Here is a 20,679-nt window from a genome sequence, read left to right as displayed (position 1 = left end):
AGCTGAAATATGTATTTGTGAGTACTTTGAAAAATTGTTTTCAATACAATTTATTCCCATTTTGATTTTTTCCAAATATCAACAGTATATTGTAATTAAAAATGCATAAAGCAGTTATATGTATATCTATTTGTACAATAATTTGCATTTTAATTTACATTTATCAAATTTTTAATATGATTTTGCTATCAAGAAAGTTGTAATATTTACTAGAATGAAAGTTTTTAATTAAATTTGCATTCTTTCCATTACCAGTATAGTTACTGAAGTAACTGTTTATTTTACAGCACTTGACTTTTGCAATGTTTATATCTTTTTTTAATTAGGTAAAGTAAAGTATCATATTTCGTCTTGTTCTTGAACGTGAAAATTAAATTTAAATAATTCTGTAATTGAATTATGGTATAATTTAAATTAATTTTGTTTCGAGAACTTTGAAACTTTGAGACAAAATTCGTTTTCTGCTTTATTTAAAATTTATAATTATTTATTACATAATAAAAATAATATTCCTTTTATGATGTATTTAAAATCAATGATTATTACTTAATAAAAAGAATTATTACCTTTTTACTTTATTTAAAATCTATGATTATTTATTACTCAATAACAAAATTAGTATTCCTTTTTTGCTTTATTTAAAATCTATGACTATTTATTACCTTTCTGCATAGCGTCTCCAACGTTCGCCTATGCTCGACTCTACTCAAAGCTTTTTTAGAACACTCAAAGCTTTCGCTGGCACTTATAAAATAAAGCTAAGTGACGCTAATGAGCAACAGTTGAACAGCAGCTGCGATAGAATCTGCAACATGTCGGCATCGAAAGCTCTCTACGTTAAGAACAACAATGGCACACAAATCCAGTCAATCGGTCTGGGCACGTATACGGTAAGATTACCACCGATCTGTATTTTGATCGAAATTCCCGAGCTTATCAGAAAATGCCTGTCATAGAATGACATCGCAGTGTTACAGTTTTTTTTATGACTTACAATTAGCGCTAATTTTTATACGTTTTACGTGATTGCAGTCACTTGGCGGCGATTGCGAGCGGGCAACGTTGCATGCAATTGACGTGGGCTACCGGCACATAGATACCGCCTACTTCTACGAGAATGAGGCTGAAGTGGGCGCTGCGGTGCAAAAGAAAATTGCCGAGGGCGTCATCAAGCGTGAGGACATCTTCATCACAACCAAGGTAAGTTCAAGTCTTGTTTGACCTTTGGCACAGTTAGAGGACTAACTGTCTTCCTATTCTTTGCTTAGTTGTGGTGCCACTTCCATGAACCGGAACGCGTTGAGGCCGCTTGCCGCAAGACGTTGGCGAACTTCGGCTTGGAGTATGTGGATCTGTATCTGATGCACTGGCCCTACTCCTATGTCTATCGTGGCGACAATGAAATGATGCCAACCGATGCCAAGGGTGAGGTGGAACTCAAGTAAGTAAAGCTCTAAAATCCACAAGAATTTTTCTAAATCTCTTAATCCCTTAGCGACATTGACTATCTGGACACCTGGCGTGCCATGGAGAAGCTCGTTGAGCTGGGCTTGACCAAGAGCATTGGCGTCTCCAATTTCAATTCGGAGCAATTGACACGTCTGTTGGCCAATAGCAAGATCAAGCCCATTCATAATCAGGTGAAACTCTTGCGGTCTCTAATACTATAAAAACAAAAGTGATCTAACAACTTGATTCCTTTTCTCGCCCTTAGATCGAATGTCATCCAGCGCTGAATCAGAAGAAATTAATTGCATTGTGCAAACAACACGATATTGTTGTCACCGCCTACTGTCCCCTGGGCAGACCTGATCCCGCCAAGAAGCAACCCAACTTCATCTATGATGATAAGGTTCAAGCTATTGCGGACAAATACAAGAAGTCCACGGCTCAAGTTGTGCTGCGTTATTTGGTAAGTTCTCTTTACATCAATTCCCAACTGTTTCCTAGATCAAAATTCTTTTATTTCAGATTGAAATTGGCACTGTGCCACTGCCAAAATCATCGAATCCCAAGCGCATTGAGGAGAATTTCAACATCTTTGATTTTAAATTGGATGCAGCTGATCATGCCGTGTTGGACTCTTATCACACCGGAGAACGTCTGATCCCCATGGAGCATGCTATTAAGAGCAAATACTATCCATTCCATTTGGAATTCTAAAGGAATTTGCTCAATTATTTCCACTGTTATTACTGCATATTACATTTACATATTTACATAACTAAAACGAGAATAAATAAACAGCTGTTTTCTATTAAAGCACCGGTATTATCGTATATAGACACACACATCCATATACAAGCAAGCATATGTGAATGTAAGCCGTCTTTCCATTTAGATTTTACATGCGAAGCTAGTGGGAGCTTTGAATGACAGCAAACCAGACGTTATCACTAGACTCGCTCACAAACATAATAACGTATCAAGATCACTTAAATATAAATAACTGGACGGACGCTATTGAGAGAGAGGGAGAGAGAGCTTTTGCTAGTTTGTTTATAAATATAAAACACAGCATTTCTATGGAAAATTCCATAGTCTGTCAGTGCGACAGGAACGAGAAAGAGCTACGTTTGGTAGTTTGTCTTGAATATTAATATATTCGAGAAAACTTATGATGATGAAAATATTAGTATACTAATTTTATTAAATATAGATTTTGTATGCCATATAAAATAACATTTATAATACATTTATTTAGTTCGACTGTTTTAAATATAATCTGTGTCATATTGTGATCGTGATAAAAAATTAGTGAATATTAATTTTTCTGTGCAGATTTTACTCTGTCGAAAAGTCTTAAGACATTTTAAATTACGCGCCTTTGCTCAGTTGTAACATTTCAGGGTGACCATTCAATAAATACAGCAGTCAGCTGTTCAGCAGTGTTTGTATTTGAGCAGAGTGGCAACGCTTGCTGGCGCCGCACACTTCACGTCGCTGTGACGCAAAATCAAAACATTCTGCTGTGGGGGAATTTTTGTTACCCAAAAATATGCCGCTTGTTGTTGCTGCTGCTGCTGCTGGAAATAAACGAGGCGACGTAATGTGGTGTACGTGTACTTGCAACCCCCAAGGAGTCACCACACTACTACTGCATTGCAGTTGTTGTCGTTACATGCGGCAAATGTGCGCTAAAAACACGTGAGTGCAAAACCACAAAAAATTCATTAATTTCACAACGCACAAATTCAAATCAATTGTTTACTTGTTTTGCAGATTGTAAATATTTAATTTTGAAGTAGCGCTCGATATGCGCAAGAACAACGACAGCGATACCTGAAAAATCCAATTACAATAAAAAGACAACGTCACGCTTCCGTCCACAACGAACACTACAACACAAAGAACAAAGTGCAAGGTGCAAGGTGCAAGTTGCAAATTGATAATTTGGAGTTGCAATCGATGCCACACTGTCACACCATGGTCTATATGCGAATTGTGCTCACAACCTTGGTGACGATAACGTGCCTGCTCGGTGACAATTTCGTGGAGCTCACACAGCACCCGCTGCTGAAAGCGTTGGCCGACAATGCGACACATGCGGCAATTGGCGCCTTGACGGGCATCGCATTTGCCATGCAATTCTATGAGCGCACCAGCCAGCTGATGGGCTGGATATTGATTTTCAGCTGCTTTGTGGTGTCGTCGTTTATCGATCTGGATCACTTTGTGGAGGCGCGTTCTCTCTACTTGGAGGTAAGCTCATGAACTATGTTTATTGTTCTTTTGTTCAACCTTATTTTCTTACAGGATGCCACCAATCTGTCGCGACGTCCGTTTCTGCACTGCTCCAGCATCATTCTGGCCATGCTGCTGCTCTACATATGCACCGCTTGCCTCAATTACTTCCGCAGCAGCCTGTTATTAGGCGCACTGCTCTGTGCCTTCATTACGCATCACACCAGGGATGCGGTGAGGCGTGGCTACTGGCTGTGGCCCTTCTACGAGCACACGGATCGCTTGCCACAGTTGGCCTACATTGTGGTTACGGTACTGACGCCATATCTATTGGGTTATCTGCATAATGTTTGTCGCAGCGCCTTTGTCCTCAACTTTTTGGGTCAATATGTTAAGCTTAGTGAATGCAACTATCGCAATGGAGGCGGAGGCGGTGTTGGTGGCTCCACTGCCAACTATCGCTATCTGCAGGTATAAGTTTTGTGATACTCGGACTAATGGAACTAAGATATAGTATTTCATATACAAAACACATAAATGCTTACTTAGGCTTCAAGCTCAATTAGATTAGCTTTAAGCAAATGAATAACTTAAATACTTCCACATTACAGGACACAATTTTATTAACGATACGAGCAAAATACTTATTTGATCTTATAACATAATATACACATAATATTATACGAGTACCTTTAGGAGTATTTTCAATATTAACTAGTGTAGTTTTTTACTAGAACTCAAGTCGAAAAACACGTACACAGATAATATCCAGATATTGTGATATTTGTAGCATAAGCATCGAAGAGTAGGTTAGACAAACTGAAGCATAGCGCACAAAACTAATCGATTTTCAAACTTCCAATTTAAATGAGATTTATTCAATTTTAAACGTAGGCAAACAAAAAAAAACTAAACTAATGAAACTAATTGTAAATTATGTAATTAATTAAACAATCAATAATGTGCTAATAAATTCGCCTTGTAAACACAAACGGAAAAAAAGTATTGGCGTTAATTACATCAGCCTGGTCGTAATCTCTATTGATTTCTTGGCCCACTCAATGTTGGCCACGTTAGTTAACAGTTGGCAGTACATTTGATTCAATGTGTTATGTGATTAATCTCGATTCCAAGTATATAATGAGAACAAAAAAGTATAATTCGCATGTTTAAAATTTAATTGAGGAAAAAAAACTGTTGGCGATAATTTGGAAAATTTCATTGGAAAATTACGTTCGCGGCGCAATAAATAAGTGATTAAATTTGAATGTGGGAAATTAAAACGAAAAAAAACAAAGATGATGATAAAAGAGAAAACAGTTTTATAAGGCAACGAGACAAATACAAAACATTTGTACACACCTTTAAACACACACACAGAGTCGCCCACAACACACACACAACGTAGACGAGCATCGCCTTCCTCTCCTTCTTCAACCCCCCTCTTTAAAAGCAGAGCAAAGATTCGGTTGACAAACGTACAACGAATGTTTTGATCATTTGCGTTTGGACTCTGTTGCGGTTTGGATGATCGGTGCCTCAGTCTCTGCCTCAGTCGCTGTCGCTGTCTCTTTAAATTTCGAATCTGATTGCGATTAAAAAACTGTCAAAAAAAAACGTCGTCGTCGTGTTCTGTGTCTCTGAGTGTGTGTGTGTGTTCCGTATTTTTGTGGTCAATAGACAAGTGTTCATAAATTAGACAAGTTGGCGGAACAAGAGGATAACTTTGTTAATCCGTTTGCCGTAAGTGCAGTTTGGCAACAACGAAACCGCACTTAAAAGATTTATTTCGTTATTTTGTTCTGTTATTATTTGTTATTATTATTCTGTGCACTTTAACCTTGGTACGTTTTCACGCTTCGTTTGCCCAGCAATTAGTTAAATTAGCTTACTGCGAGAGTGCTGAGTACTCGAATGTGTCTGATGATTTCATTCAACTCGAAAATGTGTGACACACTCACACACACACACTTGTCACACGATTAACTTTCAGTTTTTATGTTATTTATTTTTTTCGAGTAACTTGCTAAATGCTTCCCATGTTCATTTAAACGCCATCCAATTTACGCGCTGTTAATTCGCATTAAGAACTTCCTGCGATAAGTGCCACATCCATCTCACATATCTGCCTCATATCTCCACAAACAATTTCATAATATTTATCTAACGTGATCATTACACAAATGCATTTACACTCGCACTTATGTATATTTATACTACATGCACACACATACACACATGTATGTAGATCGAAGCTAAAGCTAAACCATGCATATTTGCGTATTGCTTGCGATTTGTAAATTGTACAAAAATAAATCCTGTAAATATTTACATTGGAAGAATATTAGCGGCGGTGAACGAATGATGAAAATTCAAAATCTTGTTCAAAATAAATCAATGGCAAAAGGTCAGAAAACATGTGAGAATTATTAAGTGATGCCCGAGAAATACTCTGTAAATATTTTGAAAACATTTAAAGTGGTAAAACGTATATTTATATTTATTTAAAGTGGTTATAAAGAAGTATTGTAGATTAACCACAATCTAAAGTAGAGCTAACAAACCCGTTGCTGACACCGTACGTTAGATGGCGCCACGACCATAGCTTTACTCAGTTTGCTAATTATTATTTTTAAAACTATTTTAATTCTTAAAGACACACTGATATTGTATTCATAATGATTGTAGAAAAGTCTTGTCGATCAAACTTCTATCTTTGTGTTAACAAGTTTGTTGCTTACACCGAACGTTAGATGGCGCCACAAACAGTGCTTAACTAAATTGTTTCGCTAATTGAATCAATTATCGACACCCTAAAAAATTTCTCAATGGAACGGTAGCTACATATATTTAGAGATTGAAATAAATTCTAAGCTGAATGACAAATAATACTGATTAGGTATAAAATAGAAATTCTATTTCAGTCTGCCGTTAAGCTCATCTCCATCATCTCCTCCCTTTTGTGTATAAATTCAAACAACTCATAGCAACAGAGCGTTTCACAGCGTTGGCTGTGCATAAAATGATTATTAATAATTTGTATTAAATGCATATGCAATAAGTTCTTTTTGGCACACATTCTGGCAACGCGCTGCGGCAACCTACACAAAATATTCTAGTGCCAATTTCACAGTTGAATATATATTCAAAAATCGTGTTCCATATGCGTTTGATCTTAATGAGCTGATAATGATGATGACTCTCAACGATTTCGCACACAACACAGACAACAGGCAACAGATAACTTTTCAGAAGCTGGTAAACACAGTGAAGTAATTCCAACTGAAAAGCAAACAGAGTTCAAAGTGCTTTTAGAGGCGACACTTGGCAAACACTCGAGCACACGTGCAACGTGGCGTATGATGAATGTGAATGTGGAAGCACGCTCACACGCTCGTAATTCGTTTGCAAAACGTTCGAAAAGCTGTCTCAGTAGCAAATGCGCTTTCCAAATTCAAAGTTGTGTGTGCCGTGCAGCATTGCGTATACGCCGCGTGTTCGAGTGTGTTCGTGTGTTAGAGCGACAGCTAACGACAGCTGCCTAATTAAAGAGATCATTCTTTACTGTACGCCTTCCGTCGTGTTTTCTGTTGCGTTTGACTCACGCTCACTGCTGATCAGTGTTCTGGTGTTTGTGCTTGCCAAGTTTCATGTCGAAATCGTTGCCCAGCACAGACACCCTAAATATAACTCATACGCAGCATGTGCAGCACTTAGTATGCAGTTTCTGTCCAACTGACCTGCAGGTTGAATGACTTCTGTGTAAAAATATTTTATATAATCTACAATTACTCACTGCGGTTTATTCCTAACTTTATTTGATTTTGAGTGGGGGGGATTTCAATAACATAAATCGACGCTAATAAACAATCCACAAATCATTCGCAGAGAGACAAATCTCAACGCGCTTTGATTCCGTGATATATAGTACACATACATATACATATGTAGATACATGTATCTATCAGATACATAAAATGTGTGCCATTTGGCATAATCCGCGCCGTCATAGAAACAACATTCTATACTCATTCACTGTTGACAAGAAAATATAATAATACGAAAAAAACAAAATACAAATCCACAGCAAAAAAATGAGTATGGAAAATGAGTAAATCAAAAGATGAAAATGAAATGAAATTCAAGCAACAACAACAACAGTAAAAACTGTTTCGAAAACTGTTCGAAATTTATGAAAAGCCAACAACACATTGTCTGGCACGGCAGCTGCCGGTTTTCCTTTATTTTTATTTTTATTTCCATTCTCATTTTATTTTTTTTTCTCTCTTCGAGCTGTTTTTGTTTTCATTTCGCTTTCTTTTCTTTTCTTTGCATTTTGTTGCTCAGTTTTATTTTATTTTCTTTCTGTGAATATTGTTTTTTTTTTTATTATTTGTTGGCTAGTCTCGCGCCTACTTTTGTATATTTTAGTTGTTGTTGTTTCGCCAACAATTTTCGGCTGCCTTCTTCTCGCCAGCCAGATCGAGGCAGGCAGCGCATGAAATGCTCAATATTGTTTGGGATTCCGTTGCGAGACGATCGTCAGGCAGAACGCGCGCGAGACTCGCAAATAAGTTTCACAAAAATACAAAAACCAATATTCAACAAAATCAAATAAAAATAACTACAAAATAGATTGGATCGTGACAAATTCATAGTGCAGTTATAAACGTCAAAGATATTTTTTGATAAATAACTTTATTATTTATAGAACGTTTTGCGTGGCACACATTTGTCGGTTCGTTTTCAGAGCCTTTCACTTTTGCAGTCAGCCAGCAGAAATTTGTGTGATTTTCTTTTTCTATGTTTCACTCGGCGATTTAATGGGCAATTTACTAATTGATTGCACGCGGCGTATTTAACAACATTTAAATTGTACAAACAAAGCAAAAACCATAAGTGCTAATGAGTATAAATAACAAGTACAATTAACACCAACAACAACAACAAATATAAAATTGTGCACATTTGCAAAAAAGTGCAAAAAAAAACACATCGTTAACGGCACTCCCTTTAAAGCAATAAATTATGAAAACCTGTTTATAATTCGATCAACACAGCACCCACAAAAAAGTATTAACTAGGGCAGCAATATAAAAATATTACACATACGCCACCGCATCGGTCCATAGACTTACTCTGCTTGCGCTCTATCCATAACTGTATCTCTCTCTGTCACTCGCACTCTCTCGCTCGCTCTTGCTCACTCTTCACGCACTTGTATCCTATATTGAATGAGCCCAATGAGTGGACTACGTCAGCAGCTAAAGGTGAGTAGACGTCGACCCTTATTGGGGAGTTCATAAAACTAAATCCCCAAGCTCGAGAACTGTTATTGAACCCGCAACTGAACCGAAACTGAAACAGCAGCTAAAGGCTAAACAACCCAAGCAAATGTGGCCAACAATTGTGCAAATATTTATTAAATTAGTCTCGCAACACAGAGAAGAGAAGAGGAGGCAGGTAGTAAACGTAGATAAACTGTTTCGTTTCACCATTAATTGTTGATGGACTATAAATACAAGTTATTATATTTACTTTATGGCTTGTTTAGCTTTAAGCAAAACACACACAAATACACACAACAATAGCGACAGCTTCTATTATATTTCATAAACGTTTCACAATTCACAAAAGCAAGAGAACTGGGTGACATTTGGCTAACTAGCTAAAATTAGCTTTCATTACGTTTCACGACAGACATAAGTATATTTTAAACAATGCTCTTTACTTCAAACTTTTTAATTGCGTCTGTCAAAATGAGACCTTGTCTATTTGTTGTAATATTTTGGACAATTTATGTAATTCTTAAAAGTAAATTTCTTATTTAATTTACGTAAATATTCATACATTTTTCACTTAAAATACTTTAAATAACAATTAGTTTATTTTTATAATTTTCTTGACTATTTGTTGTAATATTTTGGAAAATTTGTGTAATTCTTAAAAAAGAAACTTGTTTATTTTTAAGTTAATAGAAGAAGAAAAAAAACAATATTCATAAATTCTTCACTTAAAATACTATAAATAATGATTATAGTTGAGCATCAGTTTAGTTTACTTGAATAATTTTTCAGATTATAGTTAAGCATATATCAGTTTAGTTTATTTTAATAGTTCTTTGAAACTTGTAATTTAAAGGCATCTATATTTCAATCAATTTTTATTAAGAGGCAAAACTATTATACCACCTGTTGCTTCTTTATTCACTCAATTTTTTTTATCAGTTTTCTCAATTCTTTTTATGCCCACTATCCATAGCGTAGAGAAGAGTAGACGGGTATAATAACACAGGCAGAAGGAATCTTTACATACCCCACAAAATATATATATGTATATATGGCGTCAATGAAGCCATATCCGTGTGTCCTTATGAACATCTAGATTTCATGGACTGTGCACTAAAAAAAGATCAGTTTCTAAAATCAAGAACTTTCGTCTTAAAAATTATGTTCTTAAAATAAGCCCACTTTAAGAACAAATTACTATTGTAAACTTAGAACATTAGTCATAATAAGAACGACAATACTATATTTAACTTACTTGAATTCTTAAATTCATGGAAATTTCTATACATTTTTTTCTAGCTTACAGTGTTTCACATAAAGCTATTATTTTTTAGAGTACTTGATATGTCTATATTCCAAATATATGTATATATTGGTATACTTTAGTATTTTTATATATTATTCAGTATATTTAAATGATATCAAAATACCAAAGATACATATCGGTATATTTTAGAATATTTGGTATATTAATTTAGTATATTTAAATGATGACACCGCACTACTTTGAAAATTACGGTATATTTATTTTGTATATTGAAATTAAAATACCGTATTGCTTTCTATTTTTTTTGGTATATGGAAATACTGCACACTTTTTTTATATTTTCAGTTTATTGTGTTGGTATATGTAATTAATAATGCAATACAGTTTAGTACTATTTCAGTACATATAAATAATAATACCGAATATTTGTGCTTTTATTAAGAAAAACTAATGGATATCTTGCAGTCGTACACACTCGACTATAACTTTCATTGTGTGAACATAATCCTTGAGATTCTGAAAACAGCGGTTCACGCAAAGGTCTCTCAACTCTCGAAAGCTGCTTCTCCATTCAGAGCATCTAATTAAAAGTCCTAATAAAGACAGTATTTAAAGCTATAGCTCTACGTCAAGCAACATCAACTGACAATTGGGTGAAATTATCGTAAATGAAAATCAGAAATTTGGGGCAGCGTTCCACCTCATAAAAATCATCTTTGTGGACAACAACATTGTACAAAATACACATTACGAAAATGTAAATTGAAATGATGGTATACTATATATAGTATATATATTTTAACAACTTTCTATGTGTAGTATATGCCAATAATGGCATCTTAATGTGCTCTTTGATGCCTGTTTGAAATTTTAGTATCATGAGACATCGTCAGCTAGCGGCTGCTCAGTGTTTTCAATGGCATTAAAAAAATCAATTGTTTATACAGAACGAAAGAGAAACAAAACAAAAAAAAAAAGTACGAAGAAATTTACGCAGCGCATATAAACAAAAACGATTATTAGCTTTTGTTTCTAGACAATTATTTTGGGTGCATTTCAGGGAGAACGTTGTGGAAAATATTATGTGTGAGAGAGCTCACAAAAATATTGTATAATTTGTGTAAATTATTAAGGCTTTTTTTATGATAAACAAATTCGTTTAATAAGGTAAAATGAATTATTGAATTGCGCCATTAAGTTTATTATTAATTCAATTTTGATAATGTTGCAAAACGAGTCGTGAAATAAATAAAAAATAGGCTGAAAAAGATTCTTCCTATAGGTGGCTACATTTATTACAGGGTATAAAACATTTCAACAGATTCTCATTTGTCTTGTCTTGCAAGTCAACGTACTCTTAAATTTCAGCTAAGCATCCTTGTCGACGTTTAACGATATGAAATTTATAAAGTTGACTAAATTCACGAGCATTAAAAGCGAAATTTATGTTGTCTGTGTGAGAGATGTTTACAAAGTGCCATAAAATGTGACTTTAAGTAGATGAAAAAAAACACACATATACACACTGCTAAAAGAAATGCAATTAAATGGTTATTATTAAAGCATTACATAAATTTTTCAAATTACTTTTGTTATTTGTTTTTGTTGTTGCGGCTGTACGACGTGTGAAAAGCAAAAGAGATTGGTCTGGCATAATAAATTTCATGTTTACGTCAACTAACCTGGCCCAAGGCTGCTCTTAGAAGGGATGGAGAGAAAGGGGCGGAGCGGGGCGGGGCATGTGACGCATGGTCTATGCCTTATGCATACTAACGAGCTATCGTTGTATTGGAAATTTTAAAGGTCAATTCAAATGCAAGTCAAATGCAAATTATGCAGACGCTTCAACATAATTAAATCGCAATTTAATTTAAATAATCGAAAAACCAAAACAACGAGTCTTGTTTTCATTTGAATTATTGCCCAGGTTTATAAATTGACAATTAATTGGCCAAAGCAATTTGTTCTAATTTTCTTCGCTATTTGCTATGACTGCCCCCATTTGTGTGTTGTATGTTAAACACATCAACACATACATACCGAAAACAACAACAACAACAATACTGAATGCCACAAATTCTAAACACAAAAATAAAATTTACTATAAAATGAAAATAGCATTTTACAACACAACGTAATAAACAAAATGTCAAAAACAAATAAAAAGAAAAGAAGACGAAGACGACGAGAGAAAACGTCAGAGTGAATGTTTATCAAGTAATACCCTATTTTCCCAGCGAGACTAATTTAATTTCACATTTACTTCATTTGTTTCGCTTTGGTTCGTTGACGGTTCAGTTCATTTTCGCCCGCGCTTAAAAGTATGCAACAAAAGTTTTGTAAGAATTTCGCATGCTTCTCAACGAACTTTTCCCCTCGGGGCTGTCAATGAGAAACAATTATGATTTTGTACTATTTATTTATAGCACACACACGGCACGGAATTACACATTTTTTTGTACAAATATCATATTTACTTTGTTATATTTTATTTGATTTGATTTCGATTCTGATTCTGATTTATTTATTATTTTTTGTTTGGATTTGTTTCACAGATGCTGGGAACAGCGCTGCTGGGCAAACGTGCCACAAAGGTAAATACACATTACACTAGAAAATTAAATGCAATTTTGTGGAGCATAAAACAAAGGCACAGCAGCACAAATACATTTTCCAATTAGCCACACAATTTTTCTATTAATTTACTTTATTTGTGTATTTTCATTTGCGGTCATCGACAACATTTTCGGCGTCGTCTCCCAAAAACAGCCTGTCAAAAAGAAACCATTTACAGATGTCGAAATTAAAGGTAAGTCGTGAACTGAACTCTAGTTGGAGTCCGTTGACAGCTAGATGAGTAAATAAAATATATTATTTATAAATAAAGTTCAATACTCTAACTTTCTTAAGGCAGGTCTGAACGGCAGCTGCTGTTCAATGAACGTAATTGGCGAAATTAATTGCCCAAAGTTTTGTAGCAAAGTGCAAGTTATTAGTAGCCTGGTGTAAACAGTTTGGCTTGCTAAATTTTGCAGCAAAGTTGGCGCTTTTATTAGCAATAATTGCATATAATTTGCCCAGCGCCAACACATGGCGTATACGCAATTTGTGCAAAATTTGCAACGTGCAACATGCAGCGTCTAATTTTAGCACTCTGACCGCCTTTTGCGTGTCGCTAGAATGCTAAATTTAATTTCCTTTCGCCATACAAAAATAAGTTAAAGAGATCACTTATTTTTGGCAGCAAACGAGCCGCAGCCACCGACGACGACGACGCCGCACGACAGGTGCACTGACACTTAAGTTATGTGGCTCAGCGATTTCGCCTTTGGATGGTTGAATATTGTTTTGAGGAGAAGCTTGATTATGGCACAATTATAGTATGTCGGGTATTTCTCGGTTTCTTTTAATCTAATCAGAGGACAGGCGCAATCAGAAATTTAATTTAATTAATTTACCTCGCAATTCTCTGCACTGATAGCGCGAGCAGCGACCACTGCGAAATCACGTGGCAAATCTTTGCCCAAAATTATTATCTATCTATATACATACACACTTGTTTAATAACAACCCTGACTTGCAGAAATGCTGTTCGCAAAGGTCGCTGCAAGTGGGATAATCTCTTAATCCGCTGAACAAAGCGTTTGGAATCTAGGTTGACAATTCCGAAAACACCTGACTGGATGTTCAACCAAAAACAAAAGAGAGAAAAGTCAAATAAGATATTGTCAGCAAATATTTAATCTCTCTTTTTCTAGATCATGTGGGTGTTCTAAGAGACTGACATCATTTCGCTTTCCCAACAAAACAATTGATCATCAGTGTGACAATGTCAAAATGTCGGGGCTCTTGATCAAATATTTGTCAACCTCAGCGTGATGATGTTGATGATTCATTTATGAGTTAAGTGTACTCTATATAAGTTATAATAAGGTGTGCACCTAATTTGATATCTGCAGATAAAGCAACATTTATTAAGTATTGCCGCCCTCTCTCGCACCTCGTCTAAAGCTTATCAAAACATTGAAATCAGTACATTGTCAACTCAATTAAATGCCTCAAGTGACAACAAGCTTTTCGACTTGTTTAGTTAATAGTTAACAGCCTTTTAAGTAGCTCAACTATCATTACCTAAATACCCATTAACTTTAAAGGCTATTACAGGGTATTTTGTAGTCGATTCCATTTATACTTCTGAAACTATTTTCAGTCAAAAATATATTTCTTAGAGCAGTTTTAACACAATTATATCATTCAATTTGCAATAATAATTTTGTAAAAATAATATTCAATTTTCAATTCAGTATTTTCATCAGTTTTCAGTATTTATTATTTAAACACATAAAAACCTTTTTTCCTATCAAAAATATATATCTTCGAATATTTCTCAACGAAATTTTTAAATTCTATTCCAAATATTAATATTATATTTTCAAGTCAGTATTTTTTGCAGTTTTCAGTATTTTTTATTAAAAAAAAAAGTTATCTACTATTAAATACGTATCTTATGGTATTTCCCAACACAATTCTTTCATTGAATTGATAACATTATAATATTGTAAAAATAGTATTTAATTTTCCGTTCAGTATTTTCTTCATTTTTCAGTATTTTTTATTTAAAAACATAAAAAACGCGCAATAAATCTCTGCCTCTGTAGAAATTACCTTTATATTAAACCGCAAGTCACAGCAAACTACTTTTAAATATATCAAAAAGCAATAAAATAATCTTAAAGATTAAATATTTTTTTAGACCACAGAAAAGTACTTGACTTCAGGAATGAATGAATGAATTGTAGGGTATCGCATGGTATATGTATTTAACAATAGTTTTGGTAACACTTAGGGTATCTACAAGTCGGTCAGCAACAATTATCGCACTTGTTTGTTTCAAAATGTTTCTCAATCAAAACAATTTTGCTGGTAACTTTCCATTTTCTTATTAATCAATCGGAAATTAAATAAAATAATAACGAAAAATGATGCGAATCTCTGATGAGATCAATCTCGAAAGCAATAACTGAAGCGTCCCATTTATAACTCACCTCTGCTTCTTCTTCGCTTTTATGGTATCTCGTAATCGGTGAAAACAAATAAATAAGGCAATAAGAGAGAATGATAATATTACGACACTCGTTATTATATCTCATATATACTCATATGAGTGCTCTTAGTAACTTAAATTACATTCGACCATAAGTATGTGAGAATATATGTATATGTGAGTTAATGAAATCAGAGGAAAACGTGGGGGAAAAACTGATAAAAGAATACAAAACAAAAAAAAGAGGCAACTCGTTCTCGTAATACTCGTACTATTGCAGTTATCTCAGCTGTCAACGAAAGGTGCTCCGTGTTGTGTTGTGTGTGTTGTGTGTTGGGCTATCACCAAAATGAAATATAATACAATATACCATTACCAATACACTCGGCTCGAGTAGAGCTCCCCAGTAGAGAGCACACGGTGTTGGCCAAAAGCGAAAAGTTAGTCATTATCTTGGAGTTTTCGTAGATAAATCGTGTGCGCTGACTGGCAGGCGGGCAGGTTCCCCATTTTTTTTAGGCTCTCGCTTTCACACACATCATTCGCCAGTCAGTTACAGTCAGTCCCTAACCCGGTCGTCGAGCTATCAACAACACCCGTCGTCTACGACTAAACTAAACCGATCGAGTGTAAAGCGAGCGTCCGAAGTTGACTTGTGTTGAAATAGCAAATGTTTTGGTGTAAAAAATTGCACGCGTGCCAGAAGCCAAAATTCGATAGTCGTTTGACTGAGCGATTGACCACTTGACAGATTGCCGTTGAATGTGCGCGTCAATCAAGCAAGTTGTGCTGATTAAATAAAATACAATCAATTAAGGCATATTTGCTGTTGCTGTTACTGTTGTTGCCAATATGAGCAAAGATGATAAGTGTGAGTATAAAAAAACAAAAACTAAACATTTTTCCAGCTGTACTTTGGCACAAGACTCGATCACATTCTTGTGTGCTGTTTGCTTGACAATCTAGCCATTTTAGCATTGTGTTTGTGCTTGTTTATGTTCACTTGTAAAACTCATTAGGCACACACCCTATGCGCAATTATTGGCAGCAATTTAAACACACTTTGATAGCGTCGAGTTCCGCCCACACAACAACAACAATTCAGCCATCTCTTTACTCTACTTCAAAGTTGAATGCTGACTGACTCTATCTATATATGCTTTTGGGGGACGGACACTCCTGCACTTTTGATTTATGGTTACGCAACTTTCTTGGTGGCACCCACCAAAAATTTGCGGCACGTTTTGGGAGTCAACTTGAGCTGAGTTACGACTGGCAGCTCGAATTGCTGCCAGAAATAATTAAAAACAAAACCAAGCGGCAAAAAAAGTGAAAAATGAGACTGTTTTCTTGGTCTGCCACACTTGCAAATGTCACTGCGAATGGGGCATTAAAATTGCTGAAAAACGAAACAATTTCAGCTGGAAATTCTTGCTCGTAGTATGGTTTAAATTGCTATATATGTTGGTTATAATAATACATTAAGTTAATTGGAAAACTTGACTGTCCAAACTCAAAGCTATAGTCTACTTTTTGGCGCTGATTTGAAATTCGAAAATTTTATATTTTTGGCAACTTTTCTTAATATGCAATAAGCAAAAAAGTGCTGGCAAAAGTGCAAAAAGGAACGTGCCTTAAATGTAAATTCAATGAATTTATTTAGCAGATACTTCAAGGCGATCTTTTAACTAAAGCGCAATTTGCAATACGCTTTAAATGCAATTTTCTGAAGCTATTGCCCGCTTTTGGGCGTTCAACTCTTTTGAGCAGCTGCAGAGTTAAGTGCACGTTCTGCACATTAAATATTTTGATATGATGGCCTTTGTCGATTGATTTTCTTGGTTATTTTTTTATCGAATGGCTAGCCCTGAACCTTTTGATGCCAAAAAAAAAAGAGAAAAAAGAGTTAACAACAAGGGCAACGCATCATAAAGCAATATTTATGCATTGATGGCCACAGCCGCAGACACAAGAGAATGTTTCAGCTGCTTCAGCGTTGAGTTGCTAAAAAACAAAGAGACAGCAGCAGAAAAAACCCACACAGCACAAATGACATTTAAATGGCAAAATGGCTATCAACAAGCAACGAGCACCCAAAAGAAAAATAAATAAATAAGAGTCGCAAGTTCGCATTAAGCATCTGAAATCAAGGCGCGTTAACAATTCGGAATAAATGTCAAGCTATATGTGTATCCTAGCAGCATAATACGATCCCTTAGTATACTATATGTAGTGTAATAGTGTGTGGGTGGCGCCCTCTGGCGTTGTGTGGCACGTGACTTCATTTGGTTTTCACGCTGCGTGACTGTCGCTTTTCGCTTTTGCGTTTTTCGCTATTGGCCTCATCAAGTTTTTGGACTGATTTAACTTCTTGCCTATTTACTGCTCGTAATGGGCTTCAAGTGGCAGCTCAAGCCTCGAGGGTTCGTTGCGCCACAAAGTATGCTGCGAAACTGAAACTGAAACTGAAACGAAGAATGCAATGAACTGTGCCTTAAATTATTGCAGCATACGTCAAGGCGTATTCGCTCTAATGTGTGCGCATATATTTCGTGTTTGCGTGGTTCTTTTGTTGTTCACTTTTTTCCCCCCAAATTAATATTAATTAAAAACTTTTTTCCTCTCTCATTTCTTGCATGCTGAGCTAAACACACAAAAAGGGTTCAACAACCTATTCCAACTGTGTGTGTGTCCTTAATCAGCGCCACGAAGCGTAGATAAAGTAACTCTAGCTGTCCGAAAGAAGAATGAAATAAAAGGATTTAGGTACAGCCCGAGATAAATGACAACGGCTATGGCAACATATTGTACGGTCTGCTCATTGAACTTTTAACGAATATTTCAGATGTTCCTCTCATTTTTTTATTAACTGCCAACTCGCGCATAACCTATAAATTTGATATAATCATTTATCGAAGCTTTATGAGCAGGCTGCGCATTTCACACATTTTATATGGCCGCAATTTAATTGTGCATTATATAAAAAAAGCAGCCAAATTGTTGCATAAACCCCGTTACGTGCCACTCCAAAAGAGATTGAAACTTCTGCCTTTGCCTGCTGCAAATCGTTTTCCATCATTTTGTTTTGTTCCGCCCATTCGCTGAGCCAAACACATGGCTGTCAGTGAGAGAGCGGAGAGAGCGTCAACTGTGAGAGCGTCAAATGAGAGCGTCTCAACTTTACCCCTGCAAAAGCGCACGCACTAGCATTATGTGTGAGTCAGAGCGAGCGAGAATGAGCCAGTGAGTGAGAGAGCGCTATCACTTGCATTTGAGACTCAGCACATTGTTTTTGTTTTTGTCTGGTATCGTTACGTTTGGCGATAGTCGCTTACAAGGTCATTGGAAGACATCTCCTTGCAAGTGGTTGCCTAAGGGGCTTAGCTAGAATACAGGGTGCCTGAATGAAGTAGGCCAACCATTGAGGTGCAAATGTGATTGGATAAGAACCAGTTGGATTTTAACAACTTACGCTAAAAAATATAAAATAATCAATGAAGCTACTACTCGATGGAATTGTGTTTAAAATAAATACATTTCACAATTTCACACACATTACTTTTTCTCAGTGTATGCACTTTTGTAAAAACCCCACACATGCCAGTAGATAATCTAAGATACGTCTCCCCATTGTATATCAAGATTGCGTTTGCTGCCTCTTCGTTCGTCTCGGCAAATTGTTATAACGATAAAAAGTTTCTAGGCAAGAGGCAATTAAAAAGTCCATCAGCGCGCTCGCTGGCGAGCATTAAAATGCATTACGCGGCTTCATTTGCAGACAACAGAACAAACTTATCAAGTTTCAAGCACAAAAGCCCCAAAGTCCTTCACAATCAGCATGAAAAAGTATTTTGAAAAATAAGAAAACAAAAAACGTCGCAAATAACAAAAAGAATTTATCACGTGAACGCGCAGTCAAAAACAGTTTTCCATTGCGTTAGACCCGTTGCTTCTGCTTGTCGCGGTCGCAGCCACACAGCACAAACATGTGGTGAGGAATGAGAGAGTGAGAGTGAGAGAGAGAAAGAGAGCGCGCGCGAAATTTGAAGAAGAACGTTATAAAAACAAAGGCAGCAACAAGAACAAAAACAGAAACAGAAACAAGAACAAAACAAACCAACGATGAGGGGCAACGGCGTCGCTAGAGCATTTTGGGACGGGGGTGCTGCCGTAGCCGGCGCAAAGCAATGAATGAAATGAGCCGAAGCGATGACAAACGCACATCGGGTTCTTTTGCCCGAAGTGGCACTTCGTTTCGTCAGCCGAAGCTGCTGCCAATGGCGCCGACATGACCAACGGCAGCAGGCAGCGCAGTCAGCAGAGGACAGACAGAAAGCAGCATACTTTGCGCTTTGCTTCAGTTTGAATTTCAGTTCAGTTTCAAAAGTCGACGCGCTTGTGAACAAACATAGAAACGGAGGAGTCCGGAGTCCCCAGCACGCCCCTTAACTAACTAACAACTAAACTAAAGCAAAACAAACTCAACTTACTAACAACCTCAAGCTGACAATTTTCGTGCTCTATCATTGCAAACTATCGAATCTTTACGTCTTATCGGTCCTCTAACGATTTTATCGGTTTATTGTTCCCCAAAAGTGTTTGCAGTAGTTTGTTTCTTGGCAAAGCGTAGCACAGCAGTTTTTCCAATTTTCATTTCTGGTAAAAATGCATTACAACGTTAACTCAATCAATTTGTCACACTTGCGAGCCCGCCTACCAATTGGCCCAAACGACTTGAATCAACTCCCTAGACGCGCCTTTTGCGAATACTTTGAACCCAGCTGAACTGAACTGAACCGAAACAACAATAGAGCTGAATTGAAGCCATTTGCTGTGTATGTGTGTGAGTGTGTGTGTGTGCTGTCCTTGGCCAGACAACTCACATATCCCGACTGCAAGGCAACCTTCTAGCTGTGGGTGCATTGCGAGCCGGCTGCTCCTTATTTCGCTCTCCACACTGTCTGTTATGTCACTCGACTGTCGGATTGGTTTAAAATTTCTACACACTTATGTGCTTCGAAGCGTAAAATGATGACAGACTGAAGAATCGGTCGTTGCAGTTACATCGATGATTAACTGATAACATGATATCATCATCATCGTTATTGTCATTGTCATCATCATCGAGTCACTCAACAATTTGCCACAATTAAAAATCAGCCAATTAATTTAAATCAATTAATATGAAAATTAGCAACTGGCGAAAGCGAAAGACTCCCACGAACTTGACTGCCCCATAATTATGGGCGAATCTGACAAGCCATAAATTGACGAAAGACAGCAGTGCGGCAAGACGACAAGGCGGGGCTTTTGTGTCCAGCTAAAGACCTTGGGCCAAAAGGCCGAAAACCATTCGACTGCAAAACAACACACACACTTACACACACATCGAGGGA

At 36.3% G+C, this 20,679-nt stretch overlaps 3 protein-coding genes across 8 annotated transcripts in view; all 3 read left to right on the top strand.

Moving 5' to 3' along the window:
- Positions 1-749: 749 nt before the first annotated feature.
- On the top strand, positions 750-2,262 carry LOC133844474 (aldo-keto reductase family 1 member B1). The gene is made up of 6 exons (XM_062278483.1): positions 750-890; positions 1,033-1,200; positions 1,269-1,441; positions 1,496-1,640; positions 1,715-1,912; positions 1,972-2,262. Exons 1-6 carry the CDS (start codon positions 813-815, stop codon positions 2,161-2,163), a joined length of 954 nt encoding a protein of 317 aa, XP_062134467.1. The 5' UTR covers positions 750-812; the 3' UTR covers positions 2,164-2,262.
- Positions 2,263-2,857: 595 nt separating this feature from the next.
- On the top strand, positions 2,858-4,696 carry LOC133844477 (transmembrane protein 267). The gene is made up of 3 exons (XM_062278486.1): positions 2,858-3,147; positions 3,223-3,702; positions 3,757-4,696. The coding sequence occupies exons 2-3, from the start codon at positions 3,409-3,411 to the stop codon at positions 4,159-4,161; spliced, it is 699 nt and encodes a 232-aa protein (XP_062134470.1). The 5' UTR covers positions 2,858-3,147; positions 3,223-3,408; the 3' UTR covers positions 4,162-4,696.
- Positions 4,697-5,212: 516 nt separating this feature from the next.
- LOC133844478 (calcium-binding protein E63-1) overlaps positions 5,213-20,679 on the top strand; it is a 39,981-nt gene continuing 24,514 nt past the window's right edge. The window contains exons 1-4 of one of the 6 annotated variants that reach the window (XM_062278487.1): positions 5,213-5,427; positions 8,745-8,954; positions 12,795-12,833; positions 13,009-13,048. In XM_062278487.1, coding sequence (XP_062134471.1) covers positions 8,919-8,954; positions 12,795-12,833; positions 13,009-13,048 — 115 coding nt within the window. In that variant the 5' untranslated portion in view covers positions 5,213-5,427; positions 8,745-8,918. The other 5 variants (XM_062278488.1, XM_062278493.1, XM_062278492.1 and 2 more) reach the window with 5 other exon arrangements.

The sequence above is a fragment of the Drosophila sulfurigaster genome, chromosome 3, assembly GCF_023558435.1.
Source record: "Drosophila sulfurigaster albostrigata strain 15112-1811.04 chromosome 3, ASM2355843v2, whole genome shotgun sequence".
NCBI classification, from domain to species: Eukaryota; Metazoa; Arthropoda; class Insecta; order Diptera; family Drosophilidae; genus Drosophila; species Drosophila sulfurigaster.
This window is presented reverse-complemented; position numbering and strand designations above follow the sequence as displayed.

Bases quoted from the DNA above. Each gene is read 5' to 3' on its own strand.
- LOC133844474 (XM_062278483.1), top strand. From the start codon at position 813: ATGTCGGCATCGAAAGCTCTCTACGTTAAGAACAACAATGGCACACAA. The intron at 891-1,032 runs GTAAGATTACCA...ACGTGATTGCAG, and splicing joins TCGGTCTGGGCACGTATACG to TCACTTGGCGGCGATTGCGA. The intron at 1,641-1,714 runs GTGAAACTCTTG...TCTCGCCCTTAG, and splicing joins TCAAGCCCATTCATAATCAG to ATCGAATGTCATCCAGCGCT.
- LOC133844477 (XM_062278486.1), top strand. From the start codon at position 3,409: ATGCCACACTGTCACACCATGGTCTATATGCGAATTGTGCTCACAACC. The intron at 3,703-3,756 runs GTAAGCTCATGA...ATTTTCTTACAG, and splicing joins CGCGTTCTCTCTACTTGGAG to GATGCCACCAATCTGTCGCG.